The sequence below is a fragment of the Vicugna pacos genome, chromosome 8 (assembly GCF_048564905.1).
Source record: "Vicugna pacos chromosome 8, VicPac4, whole genome shotgun sequence".
NCBI lineage: Eukaryota > Metazoa > Chordata > Mammalia > Artiodactyla > Camelidae > Vicugna > Vicugna pacos.
Window position 1 is genome coordinate 44,436,366 of NC_132994.1, and position 26,560 is coordinate 44,462,925.

The following is a 26,560-nucleotide window of genomic DNA, read 5'->3' on the forward strand; positions in this document are numbered from 1 at the left end:
AAATTCACTGGGGATCTCAGGAAGTTGAAAATTCTGATTCAGTAGGTCTGGGGTGAGACCAGAGATTCTGTATTTCTAACAACCACTCAGGTGATCCTACTGCAGCTGGTTCACAGAAAACACACTGAGTAGCAAGAGTGTAATGTATTATTTGGCTTCCATTTGCAGAAAACTGCATTGCTGTTGACTCTATGTCAAGAACTTGGGAAAAAAAGACATCTCATAAGAGAGAAGAATCCCCTGCCCTTCCCTGTCATGGCCCTTACCCCTGTCTGAGGCTGCAGCACTAATAAATCTCAGACATCAAGTAGAGAGACTGCAGCAACACCAGTCTGACTCACCTGAATGTTCCTTCTTTGGCAACTTTGCTGTATCAGACAAGAAAAGAAAAAAAGTCAACATTCCATGCCGTTTGATCATAATTCAATATTCAATTGCAGGCTGATATCTTGAAATTAAGAGGATAGAGGAATTTAAAAAGTTACCTGGTTCCACATGTTTTTCTTTCTTTTCCTGTTCTGAAACATTATTTTTTGTTATTATTATCATTATTATTCCAATTTTATATGTCACAACTTAATTGTTTTAAGATAAAGAAACATGTATATGCTAATGCTGGATTGCAGCCATGAAAAGACTAATATTGTATATTTAAAACAAGTTTTTCCATTCCCCCTCAGATTTCCCTCACAGAATAGCAATAAAAATATTCTGAATATTAGAGGCATTAAAATTTTTCATGGATAATAAACCAGAAAAATAAAGTAGGGTCTGTAAAGGATGAAAAAAATTAAATCTGCTTTCTCATAAGATCAACATGAAGTAAATTTGGGATCAAAAGCTAGCACAAAGGATAAGTATTGCAGCTGCTTGAAAATAATTCTCAGATAAGGATGAACACATTTCCCATGGACTTCCTCTTCTAAGGTGAAATTTTCTTATACTGAGCAGGTATTTGTGTAGCTAAGACAAAGGCTTTGCTGAGGCAGATTTAAGACACTAAAAATAGATTAATAATTTTCAGGGGGAAGCAAAAAACATGTTCCTTGTTTGTAGGAGAAATGCTCCTTACAGAGCCCTTTTCAGGTAGTGTTTCTTTATAAGAAGTCATTTTTGCTAATATTATATGAGACAAAGCATTATTCTGGCTTCAAGATTAAGCTGACATTTATATTGTAATAAGCACTAATTTTATATGAAGTGCAAGTACTAATTTTATATGAAGTGCTATTATCTACATTTCTATTCTTATTTATTTAGCCTTGACAAGCTTGTCAAATTAATTTAAATGAAGATTTTCAAGAAATGCTTTAACATAGACACATTATCTTCTGATTTAAAAAAAATAATGAAGAAATGTCTTCAAGTTTCATTTAATGAATACATTTCAGAGACTAGCAGAGTTTTATGCTCAAAGAATTCTAGGAACTATATTTTAGAAACAGAGTGTCATCAAATCTTCTATGGTTATCTCAATAATCTCTCAAGTGCACAATTTTCTTTACTAGGCTTGTAGTTGTGAAGATATAATGAGCCATTTATTTACTCCCAAGATAGCAGGAAGGCAGTAAAACAAATAAAACAAATGGTTTGAACAAGTATTACAAGTCAAACAGAAGTAGTACAGGTGCCTTAGCTGAAATTAAACACAGTTAAGAACGTTAATAAAAATTGCCTGGAAAACATGGAGTAATCAAATGGATTGTTAAATTTATTGCCGAGCCAAAGCACTAATCATAAAAACATTTCTAAGAAATTTGTAAAGTAATGACAATAAAAAAAATACTGGAAGTTGATTTGGGTATGCATCAAAATCAAATTCTAGCGATATGTGGTTTCTGAGTTAAAATAAGGGCCTTTCAATCGTATCAGAAAGTCATTATATAAGCAGAAGAATACCTGTGCTAATTTGGAACAATATACAAGAAAAGGTTGTCAAGAGTATTTACTGTATGGAACAGTTCAGGATCTAATTATTGAATTACCTAAATAAATATAAATTAATTTACCCTTTAATTCTACAGGGACAAAGCATACTTATGAAGATTTTTCTTTTTTACTTTTTATTCTGAAAAAATTATAGATCACAAAAATTTGCAAAAATATGTATAGGAAAGTTGCATGTACTCTTCCCGCTTGTTCCCTCATCATGATTTGTTTTAAACTGGAAAAAAAAAAAACCCTTTAAGTTGTGATAACTAGAAAAGGAGAAGAAAAATAAGAATATAGGGTTGGAGATGTATAATTGAATAAAGCAATCTTAAAGTTACAAAAACCCCAAAACTGAGTTCAACAAATTCAAAAATATGACCATAACAATAGTAATAGCAAATCCAGATGATAAACTAGAGCAAATATGTTAATTTGAAAAGAATTAGTCATAGTTTAGAAGAAAACTCTTTTTTCTTCTCCCTATTATTGCCCAAGTACAATCCACGGAACTTCCCAATGAGGGAAGCAGTTAGGATGTAAATGAATGTCTGGGAAGGCGTATTTATTTACCAAATATATCAATGCCCTGAAAATTGCCAAGGAGCCACAGTGTGTCTGTGAGAACTTTTAAATCACATAGACTGTAATAAAGTGAGGGCCTTCAGGTTATATATGTATTATTTAATACCATTTTTCAAATCTCCAGTTGCCCTCTATTTCCCTGCTGGTGCAATGGTTTATAGAGTGGTTTGTGTATCCGTGTGCCAGCGCTCGCCAGCCGCTGTGCACCCACATAAATCTGGGACTGAAGGATCGCATACTCTGTGTGGATAGATTGCTCCCCCTGGCTGAGCCGTAGTACAACTTCATGATTCTCTCCCTGAGTCATCTTAGCGTACTTTTATGACAGAGAACGTCTCCATGTCCTAAACTTGCAGGACCAAAACACACATAAATCTTTTTCTTTTTAATTGGTATATATTTTAAAACTTGTTTTTAATATCACTAGGATTTCTTAAAGCTCTACATACCCGGGGATTTGATGATTTTTAATAGCTAGTTGAGTAGGGTTAAGTTGGTATTTTTTTGTTTCTGTTTGTTCAATATATCCCATTTCTTCAAAGAAGAGTATATATTTGCAAAAAACACAACTTCAAAGCATCAAGCTTTACTGAATTGTTAGCAAACAGCTTTAATAATATGTGTTAAAGCAATAGTGAATGCTTCCTAAGATCTGAATCCCAAGCTGTGCTATTTCAACAGAGTTCATAGTGCTGGTAGGGAAAAAGAATCATGAATCATGAGAACACGCCAAAATATTAATGAATTACAAGAGGAAAACAGAAAAGAGATTGTAAAACTAGCTTGCAAAAGAACTTCTGTTCTATTTTCTAAGTACAGAACTAACCAGATTAAAGAGACTAGATTTACACTAATATAATACAGTTTTGGTTAATGGAATGCAGTTATATTTTTCAGTTATGAGACTGTGGATAATAATATTAGATGACTGCATGAATTTGAAAAAAAGACTCTAAGACAGATAGCCATGCTTTTCAGTCCACTCTGATCATGCCCCTCCTCAGGTTGCCTGTTCCTTCATTCTGACAAAAATATAGAATTCACATGCATACAATGTAGAAAAGAGAGATTCAAAACCACGAGTTTATCAGCAGGCCAATGGTAGTAGTGAGAAAAAATATGCACTCGGCATGCATTTCCTTACTTTTTCCCTTGTGTGGTTCTGTTGAAAGAAATATAAACAGAAAACCATTGCTCATCAAACCTTTAAGGATAAAATTTACTCCCCCAGCACTTGGTTAGACTGTTCCAATCCTGCTCCCCTGCCCCCAAGTCTCTCCCCTTAAATTTCACAGTGAGCATTGCTCTGAGGTATTGCTGCTTATCATAGGTGTTTCCAGAAGCTGATTGTAAAACATTATTCAACAATGAATTAACCTAGGATTATACTGTTTAACCATTTTAATGATTTATATCTTACAGTCTTATTAAATGCATATGAGTGCAGAAACACATTGTACACATAAACACATATGAACAAATACGGAGGAACAGGTATAGCTGCCACATGATTTATAATTCTATTCAAGACTTAAAGGAACAATTCAGTTCCACTGATGCTGGCGTGTCTAAGATTAATTAAATTTATGCTTTCCAGCAAAATAAATGCTCTACACTGAACATTGTTCAATTCCTTGTCAAGCAAGTATTTCTTTATGAGAAAATAATTACTATGAAAGGTAAACATAAGCAGCTTTTATTTTTCATTACTGCCAAGTAGTTTTCATAGCATTATTGTCAGAAAAAATTCTACTCTCTCTCTTTCTCTCACTCCTTGTCAATATTTTTCTCTCTCTTCTTTATCCGACATATAGTGTTTTTTTTCCTATGTGACTCCTTCAAAAAGGAATGATGGTTGGGAGTTTATCAAATAAAAGACAGAAAAAGGAAATATGCCCAATACCTTCTGCAGGTGTTTTTGTTTTCTTGGAATCTGAAAGCACAAAAATAAATTATTGATAAAACAGATAAGAAAAATCAAAACCTGATGAGCTCACAAAAACATGTCCATATACGCTGAAATCATTTTCAATGAAATGGATTGATTACATGATGCATTTCTAGAATATGGGGCTTCAAGAGAAGTTATTCTGTTTTTGAGAGGATGAGTATCAGATTGAGGCAGGAAGGGAGAAACTTTTGATGGACAAAATATAGCAAAATATGAAGGAAAATATCCACATCTAATTTGGAAACATAGATTCTTACAGCACAACAGTTGAAAGTGTGAAGTGGAGGGTTCAATGGCCTGCACGAGTTATCAATTAACTTGACTCCAGTATAACTAGGATAGGATTTCTGCCTGCCCAAGTGGTCATGTGATCTTTTGAGCCCAGAATACAGCCAATATGGAAAACACAGAAACATTATGGTGGACATATAGTCATTCAGGAATACAATTGAAAATAAAGCTTGGGAAGAACAGCTGAACAGAGAGAGGATGAAACGTGGCAGATTAGGACAAGATTACTTTCCAACCCTCCTGTTCTTCAACTAGATCCTGGAATGGGGTAGGGGTGAAAAGCTAAATACACTGTGTGTAAATTTAGGAGTTCTGTTGTTTTTAATCTGTTTTTCTTTTCCCTAGTAACAAGAATTGATAATGTATTATATTAGACATCAATTGTTCTGAAACAAAAGAATAAAAAATAATGCAAAGTCCAAGGTCAAGTAAAGTACATCACTTATTGAGATAAAGAAAAATATTTCACAAAGTAGAAATGTAAAAAATAACAAGCCATGATCTAATCAAGTAGGTCTTTTAAAAAGTTAAATATATTTGCAGTAAGAGCTGGGAGCTATAGTGAAATATACTTAAATGTCATCATAACTTCCTGCCTTTTGGTTAGGAGTCAACAGAGCAGCAGACTTACAAAGGTAAAAAACCCAAGCAACCAAAAAATACAATGGTTGTAATTGAAAGATCACATCCTGACCCTGAAGAGCTATTAGTACCAGTCCTTAATACTCATGCTATTAAATTTCATTATGCCCTCTCAGCACTCTGCTGCAATGGCTTAAAAATAGTCTAAAGGTTTAGTTGGTGAATATACTTCCCTAAAGACCATCTTCCCAATAATCTGAACAACAGTCTTTTATTAAGAAAATGGAGACCCACAGCAGCTGTGATTTAAAATCAGTGATGTGTTTGCAATCTGCTCATCACTCACTCATCTTTAGCAATGTATCAGGTATGGTCTATTACGTTCATAAATGATGCCAGAGGAAAATGAAATCCCAACTAATATTGAAGGTAAAAATGAACTCTTGATAGTCTAATAAATCAAGTAATGAAATATGCCATTTTTGTATGTGTGGAACTTGCCCAATTGACATCCTTATTCAATTACAATACCAGATGTTTTGCTTTGTTTTTCAGCATGATTCCTCTTCAGAGCTCAGTGATGAAGCCCTAAAATTTAAGACTAATTCTCACATGCATTCAGCTCTAATTGTTCTTGCCCTAGTTATAGTAAATAATAAATCTCATCTGGCTGATTCTCAATGGAGCTGTATCCTTCAGAAGACAACCTGGTTTGAAAAACCCACAGGCTTTCCAGCCCCTAGAACTTCATCAATGAAGCCAAGATTAGATGAATGAGATCCAGGTAGATCTTCCAGTGAAACTCAAGTAGCTGCTAGTGATCATATACACCTAAGATGAAGTTGTCAAGAATTGGCTATAATTTCCCTGACCTAAAAATCTCACTGTAATGTAACTCCCAATTAAAAAAAAATCCTTCTTTGCTGGTGACATAGAAAATTGAGTACTCATATTTCTTATGGCTATAATATTTATCCTAAGAGTCCTAGATATTCCTGATTCATTCAATATTTGTTGAGCAGTATGCAAACTAAGGAAATGTGTTAGTCCTTCTAGAGGATAAAAGTGAATTAGACATGGTCCCTTTAGTCAAAAGTCTTAAAGTCAATTAGAAGGAAAATGATGCAAGTAACATGAAGTACAAGGTGGCATGAAATAAGTAACAGTAAAGATGTATACATAAATTCTGAAGGGAGATTATAAATGAATGAGAAAAAAAAGAACAGAGTAAGATCTATCACAGTAACAGCAGGAACAACGGCAAGACAGCTCATTGTATATGTAAAATTGAGACAGGCTTAGTACAGATAAAATATGTAACATATAAAGGACAAAAGTGGGTGGGACTATAGGTACAGGCTCAACCACAGTGCCTTGGTGGCCTTGAACTGTCCACGTACTACATTTCAACCATAGCTAATTCTGAGTCTGGCAGGATGCCTTGCGATCCTTCCACAACATAAGAGGATGGGCGGTCTGTGAGGACTTGCTGTGAGGCTATCATCCATATGCCTCTCTCATCACCTCTGGGTTCTCCTGACTAGAACCCTTTGACTATAGAGCTGCAGACCCCAAAATCATCCAGCTGTTGCCTAGATTTGAGTCTTCAGCAATAAAGTTTCCCTAACTTGTGTTGCATTATCTGGCCGTCACTTTTGGTGTGTAGGACAAAGACCATGAAGGGTTGGCACCTTTAGATACTCTTGCTTTTGCTGGCCATAAAAGTAATAAATTGTCTCAATCTCGAAAGAGATCGTTGTATCTTTACTGGTGGAATTTTCCAGTCCTTGGCTTTGACTTTGCCTTGATGTATTCTTGACAGGAGGTCAGGAAAACAGTCTGAGGGGACTTGAATCACAGGTTAACGCCTGTAGACTATGTTCTGTGGTCAGTGTGGAATATTTTAAATGGATAATGACATGAAACATTTCATGAAGTCTGTTCAATACTTTGGAAGAAAATATTTAGAGATTCTCATACTTTTTCATCTCAAGAGTTTAAATTCCTGACAATTGTAAAGGACACCAAATAGCTTTTTATTTATGTAGGTTCTATCTATGACATTTATAATTTAAAAAATTAAGGTGATGAATTAAAAAAATATGTATTTATTTATCTAAAAAATTAAAAACCTGTTACATGTTAGTATGAGCATATTTTTACAGCAAATATGTTTTCCAATATCCAAAAAATGGTAAGATGAGGAACTTTGTTTTACACTTTTGTGAATCTCCTTAATGTTTGGCAAAGGTAACTTTCTTCTTAAGTGTTCAATCTGTTTAAATATTGTACATTTATGTAGCTTCTGGAAAACTACAGCACACACTCATGGGAGAATAAAAGTGACAAAATTATGAATAATTTCATATTTTTACAAAAATATTTTTGACCTGGCAGAACTACAGAAAGGGTTCTCAGGGACTTCCAGGAGTCCTTGGCCACATCTTGAGAACCTCTGATTTTGGAGGTCATTGTCCTGGTTTAGATGAGAGGTTAGTAAGACGAACGTGAGATCACAATGAACATGTGAGGTCACAACTGGAGCGTGTGAGTGAAGATTAGCTTTTCTAATCATTTTTGGAGGGTATAGCTCAGTGGTAGAGTGTATGCTTAGCATGCATGAGATCCTGGGTTCCATTCCTGGTACCTCCACCAAAAAAAAATTAAAATAAAATAAATAAATAAACCTAGTTACCTACTCACACCTTCCAAAAAGAGCTTTAAAAACTGTTCTCCAAGCAAGAGATGAGAGATAATTTATGAAACTCTTTGGAAGTGATAATTTAATATCACTAATGATTACAATATTAATATTAAGAAATAGTCCAGAGTGTATGGTTTATATGTGCTGTAGCTGGTGATGGACACTGGTTTACTTGAATCTCCATGGCCAAACCTCTGCTCAGGCTCCCAAAGCTCTTTCAAAACCTGTACACTGAATATGGACAATTTCTCCAAAAGAGAAAAGTAAAAAAAGCCACATAATCTAGGAAAACTAGAACCAAGGATAGCAATGAGGGAAAAAAAGCACACACACATAAAACTTATAATGTGTTATAATTTGACTACTGTTTCATGTACCCAAAAGTTTTCAATACTTTGCATTGAATGCCAATGAATGGATAAATAACTGTTCATATTACTCTTTTACTTAAACGGAATGGTAAATTATTCTTTATTCAGAAGAAAGAAGGGTGGAGGAAAGATAAACATTTCTGAGGGCTTACTGTCTGGCAGAAACTGTGCCAGGAACTTTTCTCTTTTTTCTTGTAAGGTCTCTGTATTCTCACCACAGTGTTGATCACATAAACAACATGCTTTTCAAAATACACTGAAATATTTGCTGTGTGTATATGGGGAATTAATACTTCTATGTCTTGACAATAAACTAATTGATATGTACTAGTTGATTTTAGTACTATGGGTTTTTTCTCTTTAAATAATAACCAACTAAAATATTTTCTCCCTCTCATATCTATTGACTCTTAGGTTCCTGCTTAACAGAGGCAGAATGTGACTCTCAAGATTTTATGCCTGTGTAAAATTCTGATGATACTAAATATAAAATATAATATTTGTTTTCTTATTCTTTTCTCAGATCATTAGAATATAATAGAATATAATCATTTTCAAAGTTAGAGGTGATTGCTTATGTTTATATGCTATTTTTTACTGAGAAAATAAGCCTAGATGAATACACAGTGGTGATATCTAGAGACCTTGTCTACGTGGAGTCAGATGTGCATTAGAAACACCTCTAAACAGAATCACAGTGACGGAGAGGACCTGGACGTTCCTCTCAGCTTCAATAAACTTTACCCAGGTTTCTTCTTAATTATAGGCTCCTGACCTCCATTTTAACAGAGCATTTACTTTAGAAAACTTGCAGCTGTAAATTCTTTCTCTGTTCCTTTGAAGCACAAATCTTCCAGAAATATCTTTCTCAAGACCTGTAAGACGTCTATTTGAAATGTAATCATCGAAGGAGCTAGCAACTCTATATCCAAATTTCTGTGGAAAGGCAGGCGCCTAACTTCATAAGCAACAATTAGCCAGCACCGATGGCCTCAACAGGAATTATTTTTCAGTCAGCTTCCACCCCACATCCAGCAACATCCTCCAGTACTTTTCTGCTAGATCACCCAAGAATTTAAAAACTTTCATTTCTGCTTCAGTGGAGTTGAGTTCAATTTCTCTTATTGTAAATGGACTTGACCTCATTGCAGCAGTCTTGAATAAAGTCTTTCTTGCCTATTTAAGTCTTTTAAGGGGAGATCTTTCTTTGACAGCAGGGAATAAATGACTCTACTTCAGGACATCCTGACAAAAGGAGGTGGTGCACAAGGGATGGACTGATTTATTTGCAACTGAATAGAACAAGTTAACATCAGCTGCTTGTGGTGTCAGAGATGTAAGTAGCTAATATAAGAAAATGAGCCTGTATTTTGCATATTTTTGAAATTTGATGAAACTGCTAATGGAATAGGAGACCTGAAATTTTGAGAGGCTGTGTTTTATCCCCTATATGTTGAGAAAGATTAGATTAAAATTATCTTTAAAAATATAGTTCACCCTTTTGTGTGATATGAAGTAAGAAAAAAAACACATTCATGCAAAATGTAGTCACATAATAGAGCCAAAGTGAATACAGACAAACTGGCAGTCAAAATTCAACTATGATAATGCTAAATTGTTCACACAAAAAGCATAGTGAAACTTTGCATAAAACATACCTTCCTTCTTTTCATCTTTTTTAGTTGCTGCTGAAATAAGGGAAAGAAAATAGTGTCAAAACTATTAAATAATCATTCCTCAGAAAACCGGGAATATGAGAATGTAGTGCATGTCTTCATAAATTTAGTGGTTATCTTTGCACAGATTAATCCATCCAAATCTGAAATAAGAGAATAAATTGAAACTATTATCTCATACAAAGTATTTTTATTCAAATATGCACATAAAGCAAAAAAGAGAATATAAAAGATCATTCCATAGGCAAGAAGTCAGATTGATAAGTATGTGTTTAGGATAAGTTCATTTTAGGTTTGAAATTGTTCTATCTGAGCAAACTACACTCACTTCTAAAATAATAGGACTAGATCCACGCAGGAAATAAATGGAGGTGACAGCCCATAGATTATCTGTGCCTAGTTACTGAAGAATTACAGTAACAGTGTATAAAATGTGTCATTTCGCAGAGTTAATGAAAATCCCACCCTCCTTTTAACAAGTGTATACCATCGCTTACATAGAGAAAAGGAACGGCCCACTTCAATTACCTCTGAGTTCTGACCTCTTCTGTGGTGGAATTCATCTAACCCTAGATCACGAATCTAAACCGGGATCCAACTTGCAGCTTATGTGTGTGACTGGAAGCATTTGGGGGAGGTATTCAGTCAGCTTGGAATTGTTCTAAGTAAGGTGACCCTTGGTTCTGTGTAAAGTTCATTCAGGAGCCAACCTATTCAGAGATGTCTTTAGGACACACTAGTTGAATCAGAGATTGTGCACATCCCCTGCAGGTAATACCTTCTGAGTGTATGTAAATTCAGGGACCACTTACAGGCAACATCACAGACCACATTGGGCCTATACTCTGTGCTCCAGTTGCCACAACACTTTCATGTACGTCCTCTCATTTGGTCTTTATAACAACTTTTAAGAAAGACAGCCCAGAGCAAGAAACTAAGGCTTAGAGACATCAAATGATTTGCACGTGCTCATGCAGACAGCGAATAGCAGTACTGAGTCTAAATATCAGGAACAAAGGACTGAAAGGGAATATATTTAAATTATTATTTTAATGTATTACAAGACATTTTTCTCTCTTTTCTAAGTGTTATTAGCATTCTATTATTTTGCAGTAAAAAAGTATATTTATTTATAAGCAAATTAGTTCTACTTGTGATATTTGGTTTTTTTTAATGGAGTTTTAATTAATAATATACAAAATGTGTGAAGGATCTATATTCATAGTGTTTTTAAGTTAAGAAATGTGTCTATTCCAATGATACAATGAAAAGCATCACAAATATAACTAAAATGAATTCAAGGCTATGGACACTACCTGATAGATTTCAAAGTCACCAGGCATTTCGGCAAGCCCTTTTAATTTGACTCAATAGAATTATTTATAATTCTTTGCTTTACAAATAAGGATTTTCTTTAAGAAGCTTCATCTTTCAGCAAAGTTGCAAGATACAAAATCAATCTAAAGAAATCTGTTGCCTTTCTATACACTAATAATGAACTATCAGACAGACAAAGCAAGAAAACAATCCCATTTAAAATTACATCAGCGGGGAGGGGATACCTCAGTGGTAGAACGAATGCTGAGCATGCACAAGGTTCTGAGTTCAATCCTCCGTACCTCCATTAAAAACAAATAAATAAAAAAAACTTTAAAAAATCATATCAAAAAGAATAAAACACCTAGGAATAAACTTAACCAAAGAGATGAAAGACTTATACTCTGAAATCTATAGAACATTGATGAAGGAATTTGAAAATGATACAAAGAAATGGGAAGATATCCTGTGCTCTTGAATTGGAAGAGTTGATACTGTTGGCATTTCATTAAGTGAAATTATAAAGAGTTAGTGATAACTATGAAAGATTGTTGTCATTATCAAGATATGAGATGATAATCTCAACTAGGATGGTGCCAAAGACTTTAGAAAAATGCAAATAAGATGAACATTTTGAAGACATATTATTTGATAAATTGTACAGAATGAAAAAAAGAAGGGAATAAGGATGGTATTGAGCTTCTGAGCGCTGGTGAATAGGATGATTATAATTGTCATAGTGGTAAGTCCCATAGAAAGGAAACAGCTTAAGGGGAAAGAAGAGGATTCACTTTTGGTCAGGTTTATGTTGAGCAAATGGAGGGTCACCCAGGCAATGATTTTTCCATATCCAGTTAGAACCTAGATGGGAGGTCAATCTAGTTAATAGATATTACATGGTAAACTGTCCTGCAGAAATGGAACATAGACCAAAATGGGAAAGGAAGAAGAGAAATATGGAATTACTTTTGAGTCAAGTGCAACAGCTGGGCAGACACCTATTTGAGAATGAAAAGCCTGAGAGAGGACAGAAGCCATAAGAAACTCACCTTAAAAGATGAGTCTATATGAACCTGTGTATTTCCTGAGTATTATTCTCCTTTCAGATTCCTAAAGCAAGCTTTAAAAGTCTCCCATATATTATAGAAAAAAGAAAGAGAACAAAATAACTAAAATAAATTACCCATTGCAATCTCAAGTTTGCTTTGGCAGTTTGGAGTCTTTTGTGGTTCCATAAAAATTTAGGATTATTTGTTCTACTTCTGTGAAAAATGTCATGGGTATTTTGATAGGGATTGCACCAAATCTGTAGATTGCTTTGGGTAGTATGGATATTTTAACAGTATTAATTCTTCCAATGCAAGAGCACAGGATATCTTTCCATTCCTTTGTATCATTTTCAAATTCCTTCATCAATGTTTTACAGTTTTCAAAGTATGTCTTTCATCTCCTTGGCCATGCTACAAACCCAAGTCAAGTCACTCCTCATCCATGAGGAAACCTTCTTACTTAAAACCACTTTGTATTAATTCTTTAGCATTTATTATCTCTGCAGTTCAATTAAGCACTACAAGATATTTGTGTTATTACTTAAATTTCTCATATCTCCAATCTATAATCTCCTATAGAGTAGAGACATTTATTTCAGTCTTCTCAGTGCCTTAAAACTTTTTGTTAGAAAAAATTTAAATGTACTTCCAAAAAAGCATGCTAAATCTTAATTATAATTAAATATGTACAAATATACACAGAATTTATATAAAACTCAGTCTTAAATATTTTGTTATAAAAAGTAAAAAAAAAAAATGAACAGATACATTCTAACCTTTTAACCATACTACAGACATGGCTGTTCATTTTGTCACTTTATCCATCAAAAATATCAGTCTCTGCTATAACAATATTGCCATTTTGTTTAAGCTGTCATCACATGGAGTATTTGCAAATATTAATTATGTCCATGCATAATTTAATTATGCAGCTGTGGTGTTATGAAACCTGTCTATGAAAGATCTACTGAGTGTGTGCACAATGCAAGTGACATTTATTCTTGTTTGGTGTGTCCCTGCTTTGATGTGTCATTACAATTTAGAGAACATGTATTTATAAGCCCCTAACTCTTGCCTTGTACGCTGTGCTAAATTAACACTCTCACCTAATCTCCATAAAGGACAGTTCTAACAAGACTTTGAAACTCTAAGTTATCATTCACTCAATAATAAATCCTTTCTTCTGAAAGAAAAAGTTCTGAGGCTGCCTTATCTGAGGTACTTGGAATGTAAAGGAGAAGAGCCCACGGCCCCAGGCTTGACTTTGAACACTAAATTCCTGCCTCAAGTCATAGCTCCACATCTACCATGACCCTCCAAAGCCTCAGTTAAAACAGAAGTGTCTTAAGGCGATTGTGCTTTTTTATGAGAACATATATGCATTAACTGAAATAATTCTTGAACAGTAATCATTTACGTGGAGAACTCACTCTGAGCTTCATTTTCATAAATAGAAAACCTAAGAGTGATAATATTTGCCCTGCTTTTCTACCTCCCATTGTTACATTCCTTATCAGAACTCTTCTAAAGAAGAATCAGTTTTGTTGAATAATCTGATGATCAAATGAAAACTAAAAGATGTATCACAGTTTGACCATTCTAGCATGTATACCTTATGAACAACATCATTGGGTTAAATGGCATCTACTCAACCCATGTTACCAATATTTACCTGGATGCTTCTGTATACAGATGAGTCCAGGATTAAATGTAACAGAAAATTTTAGATCAGATGCAGTCATGTCATGTGCTGAGAAGTCTGCTACAAGGGCCTTCTGCCCAGAAACAACAGTAGCACCCTCTAAATACATCTCCTTCAGGGGTCAATATTATATAATGTAGCGTGGGAAAGAAAATAAAGATTTTCTCCAGTAAATATTTCACTTTTTCCTCCCTAAGAGAGTTCAATAAAATTTTTACAGATGACAAAGGCAGAACACTTGTACCTTTTTCTTATGTTTTCATCAATTTACTCCTCATGGTTTGAGAATAAAGGTCCCATAACTCATAATATTACATTCTGTGGACTTGGGACCACTGGAGTTAGAATATTTCTCAAAGGATGTGACTCCAGGTGATAGTTAAAAAATAACTTTATAGGAGGGTGGGAAGGGATAGACTGGGATTTCAGAACTGTAGAATAGATAAACAAGATTACACTGTATAGCACAGGGAAATATACACAAAATGTTATGATAAATCACAGAGAAAAAAATGTGACAATGAGTGTGTATATGTCCATGAATGACTGAAAAATTGTGCTGAACACTGGAATTTGACACAACATTGTAAAATGATTATAAATCAATAAAAAATGTTAAAAAAATAAAAAAATAAAAAAATAACTTTATAGGAAAATTATTTTAAAGAAGTACTTTCCCCAAACTGATGACTTAAAAAAATCAATATTTTTTCTGAAGTTCTCTTAAAGAAAACCACATTTGATGCCCCAGGATATTAGTGAGTGATGAAATAAATTTTGGGGGATGATTCATAAAAGCTAAGGTGATTATTTTGTAGTCATACCTGATTTTTGCAGTCTTGGTATACAGATCAAGTAATATTAGTTTAATAACATTCTGACCCAATTTTCTATTATGACACAAATTACAATGTATAACTGAAAACATTGGGAAATTTGCATATGTGCATATATCTATCAATCAATTTATTTATCTATATATCTATCATTGTCATCATCTATCCATCTGTCTATCAATTTCTGGTTTATTTTTGGAAATATAAGTAAAAGCTCAATGACTAAAACTTGGAGTCAAGATACTAAGTCTTGGGTCGTTCAGTGTCTCTTCTGCAAATGTAACTTTACTCTCAGTCACACTTTCTCCAATTACTAAATGAATACTTGAAACATGCATTTTTATGCAACAACAAATGTTTTCTATAATAACCCAGCAGATGGTGCTGTTCTGCAATAAACAGCTTTGGTTTTTGTCAATAAAGTGCTATGTAAGTTAATAAAAAAAAAAAAGCGATAGAATTTTTAAGTGTTTTATTGCTTACCTTGTGCTGCAACTTTTATTGTCCCTTGTTTGGTTTCTGGGGTTTTGCCAGGCTCTTATTTAAAAAAAAAAAAGAGAGAGAGAGAGAAATAAATTACCATAAAGTATTACTTCAGAAAGATATATAATAACAGAAAAGGGAAAAATTATAAAAACAAAAATAAACATAAGAAAACACTGCTCTTGGCATTCAGAATTTTTGTTAAGAAATGAACACAATTAACAGGAGACTTGAGAGTCAGGCTTACTGAGACAAAAATAAAATAACTGAACCAAATAAAAGCAGAAAATGAAGTTTTCCAAAAACTGTTTTTTTTCACTGTTAACTGACCATAAATGATTCTTATTAGTTTAGCACCTGAATTTGAAAATCTCAGACTTCTCTGTAATTATTTCTGTATGATTAGCTCTTCGAAATGCTTGGAGCACTTAGACATGTGGCTCACTGAAGGTCTCTAAGTGACTAACAAGAGAACAAAGCCCAGAACAACCAAATTCCAGCTCCAGCCCTTGACCCAAGATGTCATTCCCTATATTGCTGTGGTGCCTGTCAACTGTTGCCATGGCCCCGGGCAACAATATGGGTTGGCAGAGAATGAGCAAACTTCATTTGCAATCTTTCTTCCCGCTAGTCCCTCTTGGTTGTTTTTTGTTGTTGTTGTTCAGAAAATTCTCTTTAAAGAAACAGAGTACCGAAAAAACACTTATTTGATAAACATTTAAACACATTATTTACTTAATTAGCATGGAAAATAAAGAGAAAGCAAAGATGTCAAAATGCAGTGGATCATTTCACATTTCACTAAGTAAATGTTTGTGATTATCTTTGCTGAGTTTTCAATAGTTGAATTGTCACTTAACGATATGGAAAGGAAGATTTGGTTATTTGTTTTGGATAATCAATCTTTATTCATTCATCACATATTTATTTAGGACCTATAATGTGTATATACTAAGCGAGGTGTAAATGTAGTAGGTGATATACACATAAATTTAATCATTCATTTAATTATCATCAAATGTTGATTACAGATTATTTAATAAGACAATTCTATTTAGAGTTATAAAATGACAAGATTGCATCATAAGCAATGGTCAAGAATCATAAGCAAAGAATCCATGTTTCTTTGACCAAACAAAAGAAGTTTAATCTCTAATCATGTTACCTCTTGTTGATGATTATTCATTTATACTATAATCATGATTATTAAAATGGTAATTTTTTCATTCTGTTTTTATATAAAAGAAATATTATGTGATTCACATATATGGGTTACATTATTCCTATGTTTATTTCTTAGAACAAAATATCTTTTGCCAAAATTAAATTGAGTCCATTCTACCTATGATCACTTTATCATTAATCTCTTTTTCCCCTGGAGGAAAAGTCCGTGCCAGCTATCATGCTAGTGCCACCTCTGTCACATCTAGAAAAGACTGTCTCAAATCAGAATTAATCAAGAATTACATATAGATAGTGAATCCTTAACTAATGTATTTCTAAGTATTACTTTACCCTATAACTAGCTTTAGTAGGCACTTAATAAATAATGAAGAGGTAGAGGCAAGAATGAAAGAATACATAGGAAAAATCATAAAAATACCCTAGACTTCCCAGGTGTTTGAATACTTAAGGATCTCAACATAGCAGAGAATTGTAGAGTAGTTCTTGATTTAAAAGAAAAAAAAAAACGATTTTTAAAATCACTGTCAGTGAAGTATCTTAGCATTTCCATAGTTGACTTTCCACCTAGCTTCTCTCTCACTTTTTAAAATTTCCTCTTAGATCACTGATCCTAAACCATCTCTCCACAACTAAGATTCTATTGGACCACCCAGCATAACCAGTTGTGAATTATGGAGAGCTTTTCTTAGGGCCCTGTTAATAACTTCTCCTATTGGTCATTCGGTTCCTCAGTTGCTGCCTTCCTCAGCGGTCAGGGTTCAGATCGTGTTCCCATGTGTTCAGCATCCTATATTTGAATATCCTAACAAGGCGACAGACTGGTCATCTCTCAACAGGCTCACAACCTCACTAACCTTACCCTGTATCTGTTTGGCTGTGTGCCTTGAGTGGGTGTGTTTGAAGGGTTCCTACTCTATGAACTCTTTTTTCTGCTATGCCTTGGTTCCCTCACCTCCCTGCTCACGTGCACACAGAAAGCTCACCAATCCACTAATGCACACTGACGCATTAAAGATACTCTCCCAGATTAAAGGTGTTATTTTAAAGTGTTAATTCTGCAGACAATGTCCAAATGCAAAAGAATGATTGTAATGGAGCTGACTTTCAGGATCACAGTGGTCAGATGTTTTGTCCCTCATAATTCCATCTATTTATCTCTAATCTCACACTTTTAAGTCAGTTTGTATGAATTCACAAACTCTTATGTGAACAACATCTCAGTAGAAATTAGCAGTTTTAAATCAAATGTTTTTCAGTACATTCACCCCACAACAATATCAGTCTCAAATCCATTGAAGACATACACAGAGGTGGTCAGATTTGACATCTGCTTGTGTACAGCATTTCAGTTTTCAAAACCTCAAGGATTGAAGGAGGAAACGACTCTTGACATAAATGTACAACATTAAGAAAGACACATCACAAATTTCATAGGTGTGAAAACACATTAAATCCTCATAAATTTTCATTATAAATAATTTTTCTCTCTCCTTTTGATTACCGACAACTGCAAATGAAACCAACCTTTTACTAGGAAAAATTTCAATTACATACAAAAGTAAAGAAGAAAGTATAATGAGCTCCATTCTCATCGGTGTTCTCAATACCCATTCAAAAATTATTGGGTGATGGCCAGACCTATTTCCTCTGTATTACTCACTACCTCCACTACACACATCCCAAATGAAAATTTTATTATATTAAATAATTTGTCTCTTTCTCCAAGTTTTTATTCAATAATTTTCATTGTTATATTTTTGAATTAAAATACAGTAGTTTAAATAAACACACAGGACAATAAGAAAATTCAACTAAATTTTATAATAATTCTGAAATCAAGAAATAATATTTTGAGGTTCAAAATCAGAGACAGGATGGACTGTAGGTTTAAAGATCAGTATAATTCTCTTAGGAATGTTTTAGCAGTAAATTAACAGAATAGTTGATACTCTCATTTTCCTGAAACATGTTGTATTTATATAAACAAATTGTCATGAATCAGATTAGCCAAATGTTTTAGTGTCTTCTGATTCTTACGCATGAAACAGTCTGATTTAACAAACTGCAAAAAAAATATTGTGAGTCTACAAATATTTTGTTGAGAAATCAATTTTTGCATATAGGCTTAAATATTAGTCCAATATCACGAACTTTGTATCTACAGGATGACTCTTGTTTATACTGACTTCTTTTAATGTGAAGTGGGAAGCCATCGAGTTTTCAAATATAGGATTCACACAACTTCAACAGCAAATGGATTGCTTCACTGTGAGTCCAGGATTGGTCTGACTAATGGACTAACAGACAGTAGATGAACGTCAGTAGTATTATGGAGAATCATACTCAACATTTAAAATATTTTCTAAGCAATCCTCCACTCCCCACCCCCCTAAAAATCACTGCATTTATAATGTTTTTATTTTTCAGAGTAAGTTGAGGGAGGTCATTTGCTTTTAAAAAGTAGCAGTGAACAATCCCTGAATAACATATACGTTCCTTCACTTCAGCAAATAACAGCAAAATAAATAAGCAAAATGTACCCCCAAATGAAGGAATGTGTCTGCTAGAGAGAGGGTATCTGACAGAGGCCAGAGGACCATCAGGGAGTAAGCAGGTGACGGGTCCTGATGACTCAGTCCTCACACTGGTCATTTCTCCGTACCCAGCTCAGTGGACGAGGCAGTACAGATTTCTGTTTCAATATGCAATCATATTCTAATTGTTCACCTACACAGCTATACCTTCTTACTAATCTAAAAACTCCCTGAGTTCATTTGACTGTTACGTATTCAACTTCATAACCCTAGCACCTTGCAAAATGATGAGAAAATTGTCTCTGATAAACATGTAAGGTTGCACAAAAATCTAATATGAAAGTGACAAAAAATCAAACTGATCAGTTTGAAATGAGACATTAAATTTAAGAAACTGCTTCATTTTTAAGACGACACAAAATTAATTCGAACTTTCTTTTTCTCTTTGATCATTCATCCTCTATTATGCAGAGAGTGTTTTAATTGTAAATTTCAGTATTTGATTTTCACTGGGATATACTATGTTCCTGATTGCACCTGGGGATTTGTAGAATTTCACAATTTCAAGCAGATTTCTATTTAATTGTCATGGGTTAGGAAATGGAGGAATTCTGTTTTGAATTCTGTTTATGACAGGAACTAAATGTTTCTTCAGGACTCAAATTATGAATCATCTTTTTAATTAATTTTCATAAAAGGAAACGGAAACATTTTTTATAAGCCATCTGTTGCTAATTCTGCAATAGCACAAGGCATTTAGACTGTTCTTAGGTGAGAAAACTAAACATAAAAAGTTAAATGCCTCTTCTGCAAATCAGGAGAGAAATTAATATTTAGTGGTTCAGTAACTAAACTTATATAAACTTCTTTGATCTTTCAAAAGTATACATCTATTTTAAATAAGATACTAGAAACTAACAACACATTTTCCTGCAATCCAATAAGCTGCTAAATCAAGATCTAAATTATTGTTTTCTATTCTTATAAAATCCTGTGTTATTTTTAGATACACACACTCCCCAAGTAGAGAGAAGTTAACAATTAAGCTATAAGTTACTATATGCCTAAAAGCTCTCAAGCTAACTAAGCCTTTTGTGCTTGTAGCTCCAGGAAAGCACATTTCAGGGCATAGCTTCCTTTCAGCATGATAATTACCCCATTGAGATGAAATTAATCATGAAGCAGCCTTCAGCCATCCTGTCCGACCAAGGGGACTGAAACCTGAAAGGAGGGCCTATTTGCTGCCAGATATGCAAATCACAAAAGGTGCACAATGCAGAAATATGAATAATTTATCAAAATAATCTGTTATTGCTAGAGGTTAAAAATCTAAGTAAATCAGCAGCGTCGTTTACAATAGGTAGCATAGTTTAGCTAGACTATTTTTTCCAGATAATCTTCATCTGATCAAGCAATGTATTTTGGTTTAGAATCTAAATAACTTTTAATTTAATATCTTAGCATTATAGAGTTTAATTAAAAATGATTATTCAAGTTTTGCCAAAATATTCTTTTTGATTTTTTCTTAATCTTTAAGAACACAGACTATCTTTTTCATAAAAACTATCCTAAGTATTTCTACATTTGAAAAAAAAAAATTTTGATGTTTTAATTCAATATGTCAAAAACAGTTTCTACAGATGGGATCAGACTTTTCCTATATTATTTGAAGAGAAGTAAGCTTAGGGGAAAAAAAACTGAGAAATATCAGAGAGAATATGCACAATTATGAGTAATGGGAGTTTTCCCCTCATGGTATCATCTAGTTTCTGGATAAAATGTGTAAGAATGACAGGTTTTTTAAACATTGAACAATACAGAATTTAAAGTTGAAGACTAAGGTATAGATTTATTTAAATAATTAAAAGAAGGAAACTTTTCTGTAATAAAAAGGAAAGTTACGAATGAGCCCCAAATCACTGGCCTTTCACTTTAAAAAAACATTTGACATTTTAGGGGGAAGGCTAATTCTACTTAGATTAAGAAGAACCTTTTGATATGTATGACTGAAACATTATGCAGTACACCAGAAACTGAGACAACATTATATTTGACTCTACTTTAATAAAAAAAGAAAGCAAATAAAATTTTAAAAATTAAAAATTAAAAAAGAGGAAGAGCCTTCTCCCATATAGACAATCAAACAATAAAAGTGATACCATGAGCAGATGTGAGGCTCCACTCCTGGGGGTGTGAAGGTAGACACCTGTCTTAGAGGCGTCCTCGATGTATCTGCTTAAAACATAGAGGCAGCCCTAGATGACCACCCCAAGTCCCTTTCTACCTCTATAACACCGTTCTGAAAGCAATGACTGTGAACAAAGATAAGTGTATTTGAAAAAATTACCTGTTTTATGGTTTGATGACAAATTTCTTGATTATTTTTAAATTTTTATTATTGAGGCTTACCTTGGTAGCCCTCTCTTACCATAAAATACTTTCCCTCCTTTCTTTGATAATATTTTTAAAGCAAGCATTTTGCCCAAAAAACTAGACTGATTCTCTTAGAGGAAATACATACTTCCTAGAACAATTAAGACTCAAGTAGAAGTTTGACTCTTTTACTGAAATAAGCCTTCAGATTTTGAAAAATGTGCCCAACATAAATGATTTATACCCTTAGATAAGGTTTATTTGGCCTTTTTAAGGAAAATAAAACAAAACAAAATTTAAGAAGAGACAAGAGTTTATTTTAGAAAACAAGCTATTATATTATATATATTATTATATATACATATCAAGAAAACAAAACTTCTGACTGTTCAGCCATGGTTGTCAGGTAAAATTTCAGTCTTAAAAATTAAGTGATATTCTCTTGGTAGGTCCCCTAACCCAGAACTTATACATAGAATGGGGAATGGTTTCTTCATTAAATGATATCATAGAATAGTATGATCTACATTTAGCCCTTTAAAAACCACTAGCCCCTAATGTTCTAACATTAGCAGTGTCTGTGTATATTACCATCCTATTTTTCACTTTTCTAGAAAGTAAGAAATACACACACGCCTTTTATCCCATTACTTAATTTGGGAAGTTTATAAACAAACAGAATTGTTAAGTGTAGATATAACCCTATAAAAATGCAAAAAAAATTTTTTTAATAAAATAAAGTAAGGAGAGTGGAAGGAAAAACTGAGAGTAAAGACTAGATTATTCTTCAGTGTCTAACACAGTTCTTGGCACTAACAAGACATGCAGTCAATATTTCTGCATGGCTAAATGAATAATGATTAGGAGACAAGATGTTTAAAAAAATCATTGTTCTATGCCTGAAATTTTAAACCAAGTAGGTAGCAATTACCCTCATAAAATTAATCAGACTCACTGAGTCTTTTTTTTTTCTCTATAATACCACAGATGTCAAAATTTGAAGATGTTATAATCAGCTTCAAAGAGAATCTATGTTTCTTATCAAAATGGCAGAGTTTATAAAATGCAGAATTTTTACACTGAAAAATTAGCATGATTTCCAAAAAGAAGGAATCCTTAAGAGACAGTCCTAAATCAAGCAATCTGAAGAAGAACTCAGAGGTGTATTTTCAAGGAAATGCTTTCTGCTAAACTTTGTCCTCCGGTTGAACAGGCAGTTTAGTGTTGAACAACTCCCAAGTTGATGTTAAATGAGAAAACACTTCTCCAAATAATTCCTGAGTTCCATCACTCACTCTTGTTTCAGTATTTATTGTATGCGTGCTTACTGGGAGCAGGCACCACATTACCTAAATACAAGGGCTAGTTCCCCCGCAGTCTGGCTACGGACACTACATGAAAAATGCTAAATAAAGGGTATAGTGATCTGAGTTTTGGATATTGACAATTTTTAAAGAGGCAGCAAATAGGTAAAGTTTGAAGGAGAGTAAACAGCCACAAGGAGAGGAGGGAAAGAAAGCTACAAAGGCAGTGACTGACCAAGTATCCCCATGGATTATGGATGAATCTGGCTGGGGCAGAAGGGTCTCATTTGTGTTAATGAGAAGTAAAAGTAAAAATTTAAAAATTGTTTAAAAGTAAATTATGGTCAAAATAATTAACCTTTAAATCTCAGCAAATGAGATGTACTCTTTTCTTAGAACATTAAGAGTGATTACATTGTTGAGCAAGGGCATTAGGACACAGCAATGTTTTGAAGAGATAAAACTTTCTGATTGTCAGGAGAAAGGGTTTATCCTGGTAGCGTCGAAGCCAGGTCACTGAAATACCCTAGTTGTAAGACAATAACATCCTAGACTAAGCAAATGTTCCTGGAAATGGAAAGAAAATAATGTTAGACATTTAAAAGAAGATATTAATAAAATATTTAGACTTGGCATGTACTGAAAGGGAAGAAGGCTGTTCATTCAACTATGACAGGTTTGGGACCCAATAAACAGAATTGGTTTTAGCATGATTTAATTAAGATCTAAAGAACAAAAACATACTGAGTTTGAGAAAATGGTGGAACTGCAAGTGAGACTACTGAAGAGATACTGGGAAAAAATACAGCCTTTGAAGAGATATGGAGATTCTAATATCATCCACATAGAGGTTAAATTACATTATGAGAATGAGAGTGAACAGTTTTTCCAAGGGTCAAACAGAAGGTCTCAAATTGCCTTGAGAAAAATACTGGTTAATAAGGTATAAGAACAATTCAAATGTCAATTTTAACAAGATCAAAGAAAGAGGATTTTTTTTAAAATGAATGAATAAACTTCAGGATTAAATAAAAAGAGTGTGTTTTGATACCTACAGAGTCCTAGGCAACATTTGTGAATCTGATTTTGGAACCGGGATGCAAATAGGAGAAAGCTGATTGTTTTGTGCTGGTCTCAGCCTCTCAATAACCAATGCTGTGTCTAGACAGGTCCTTGTAGTTCTTACAGTTGCAAGATACCCTCAGCAATAACCATCAGGATACTTTGGATAAAAAAAGATTTGTTACTTACAGGTCCTGGAAATTACACAGCACTCCTGGGGGGTCACACAACAAGTTATTGGGGGTTAGAGGAGTGGGGAGATACGTAAGGCTGGAGTTCAGCTTTTGTTGGGGTTGAGGGTAGGGCCTAGGGTTTTGTGGGCTCACTCTCAGTGAATATACAACATAAGAGTGGAAATTTAAAGCCTGGGAAGAGAAAAAAACAAGTGGCCTAGATGGTCGCTTATCACAATCAACCAAGACCTCTAAAAACAGGAGCCTGGAGTGTGGAAGGTGCCAGGATAAGATGACCATTGGAGATCGCCATCTTGGAAGTGACCACCTCTTTGAAGTGAATGACTCTGCAAAGCTTAAATCAGGCACTTGCATTATAAAAAAAAGTGACTTGAAGGTAGCAAGAGAGTCAAGCAAACTGTTTTCAAAATAGGAGACTCCTATCTTATTTGAAGAAAGCAGAGAAATACCTAATAGAGGGGGAAATATTAAAAAGTCTTGGAAGTGGGAAAGATATTCAGGCTAGATCTCAGGAAGTGAGAGAGGGAATAGTAAAAACCACAGGCAGAACAAAAGACAACTCTTCCTCTGGACATCAATGTGACCCCATTGAAATACCAACAATGCCCATTATTTCCAATATTGTGATCAATGATGAGTACAAAGAAGACATCCAAATTCAAAGTACATTCACTTTAACTGAAAATGGAATTTCACTAAATAAGGAAAAATTTGAGAGTCAGAGAAAGGGGTTAAGAGAAAAAACTATTAGAAGAATTGAAAAAATATAAATACAAGCAGAAAATAGTGATATAAAAGATGACAGTTGAGAGGAAAATTGAAAAAGATGTTTGATGTTCAATTCATTATAGAAGTGACTTGGGTTTTCTAATGCATACAATTGCATTATTAAACATTATATGTGGGTATCCTAATATATCAAGGTTATAGGACAATCTTTCTTCTCAAACTAAAGAGGCCCTTCTGCCAAATAGTTAGTAGGTCTTTAAGAAAGACAGAAAGCAATATTTGATTATTTTCTTCTTTCTAATATCAAGATTTCAATCTTCTCCTTGGGCCTTTACTAACACTCATGAAGAACAAAATACTTCAATGAAATGGCACCTAATTTTTGTAGCTATGTCCTACGATAGATGCCACATGTTTGAGGTTTTCCCTCCATCTAATATGTAAAGTACATGATTAAATATTTGTTTAAACATGGAGATAATTTTATTTGCTGTTTATCTCTGGGATGTGTGGGAAAATATACACTACACATTTACAATGAAATGTCACTGAATGAATCGTAGATAACAGTCTATAATTATTTCTAACTTTGGAGACTGTAGACATTATAATGTGTGATGCTCTGTTCTTTAGCACACATTTGTGTCACAGCTCTAAGAGTTCAAATGCTTTAGCTGTCAGTTCACACACGATTGATCTAGAGAAATAAATGGGCTTCGCAATGCTGTCCTCCTGAGAAGGATACTTCACCACTCTGTGTTCTCCTTCCCATCAATGGTAAAGGGAATTACGCACACCTCTCGGTAACAGTAGTCCCCAGTGTCACGCATGCAGATTCAAACTTAAATGGAAATTTAACAGGAAGTCTAGAGGTTCTCTTAATAGCAAAATGACAAGCTGAGGTTACAGAGGATTGACATTCCTCTGGAGCCCACCTTTTCACATATTGCAGCAAATGTACCGCTTTCCCTGGGGACCATCCATTGAAACATAATGGGATACTTTAGCAGCCGGTCTCTACCTTTGAATATTCAAAACCCATGCTTCTATGCACAAATAAGGGAGTTAATATTCAATTACTGGAGCAATGTGCACAGAAGCATTTGAGAGTAAGTGAGTGAGTGCTACTACATGAAAACACTTCCCTGCATACTTCGGTAAAAGGCAAGATATTAATCTTCTAACAAATGACTAAACTGAAACTCACTCTTCGAGCTATAAGGCTTCCAAGTAGCCCATCCCCAGCATCCCACAGATGGTCTGGATTTCAAACAACCCACTTGAAGGCAGTGGAAATTTTATAAGTATGAATTACTATATATATCTGAGTTCAGGAACCAAAGAAGAGTTTAGAAAAATCTATGTTAAAAGTGAAATTATAATTGACTCTGTGGAGCATGAAATATTTTTGAGGACTCTAACATTGGTAAGAAACAGAATGAGTTCCTGTACTCTACGACGGGGCTAGAGGGAGGAGGCCAGAAGTAAAGATGCAGTAGAGGTGACCATGTTAAATCCTCAGACCAAAGACTTCGTAAATAATCAAATCTCTCTCCACCAAGCTCACATGACAATGGAAAATCTTAGAAGTCAATTAAATTTCAGAATCAGACTGGTATTCATGACAGACAAATCACTGCAAAATACTATCAAAGGAGGGTTGAACAGTCCACGGATGTTCCATCTTAATTACAAACCTCATA

The 26,560-nt window shown here is 34.0% G+C and overlaps 1 protein-coding gene across 1 annotated transcript in view; it reads right to left on the minus strand.

Annotated features, from left to right (window-relative positions):
* The window catches only part of TRDN (triadin), a gene marked incomplete at its 5' end in the record, with an annotated part of 362,619 nt that overhangs the window by 92,386 nt on the left and 243,673 nt on the right, over positions 1-26,560 (minus strand). The window contains 6 exons of the mRNA XM_072965935.1: positions 342-368; positions 486-518; positions 3,659-3,676; positions 4,418-4,447; positions 10,072-10,101; positions 15,477-15,530. Coding sequence (XP_072822036.1) covers positions 342-368; positions 486-518; positions 3,659-3,676; positions 4,418-4,447; positions 10,072-10,101; positions 15,477-15,530 — 192 coding nt within the window. The remainder of the gene's footprint in view (positions 1-341; positions 369-485; positions 519-3,658; positions 3,677-4,417; positions 4,448-10,071; positions 10,102-15,476; positions 15,531-26,560) is intronic.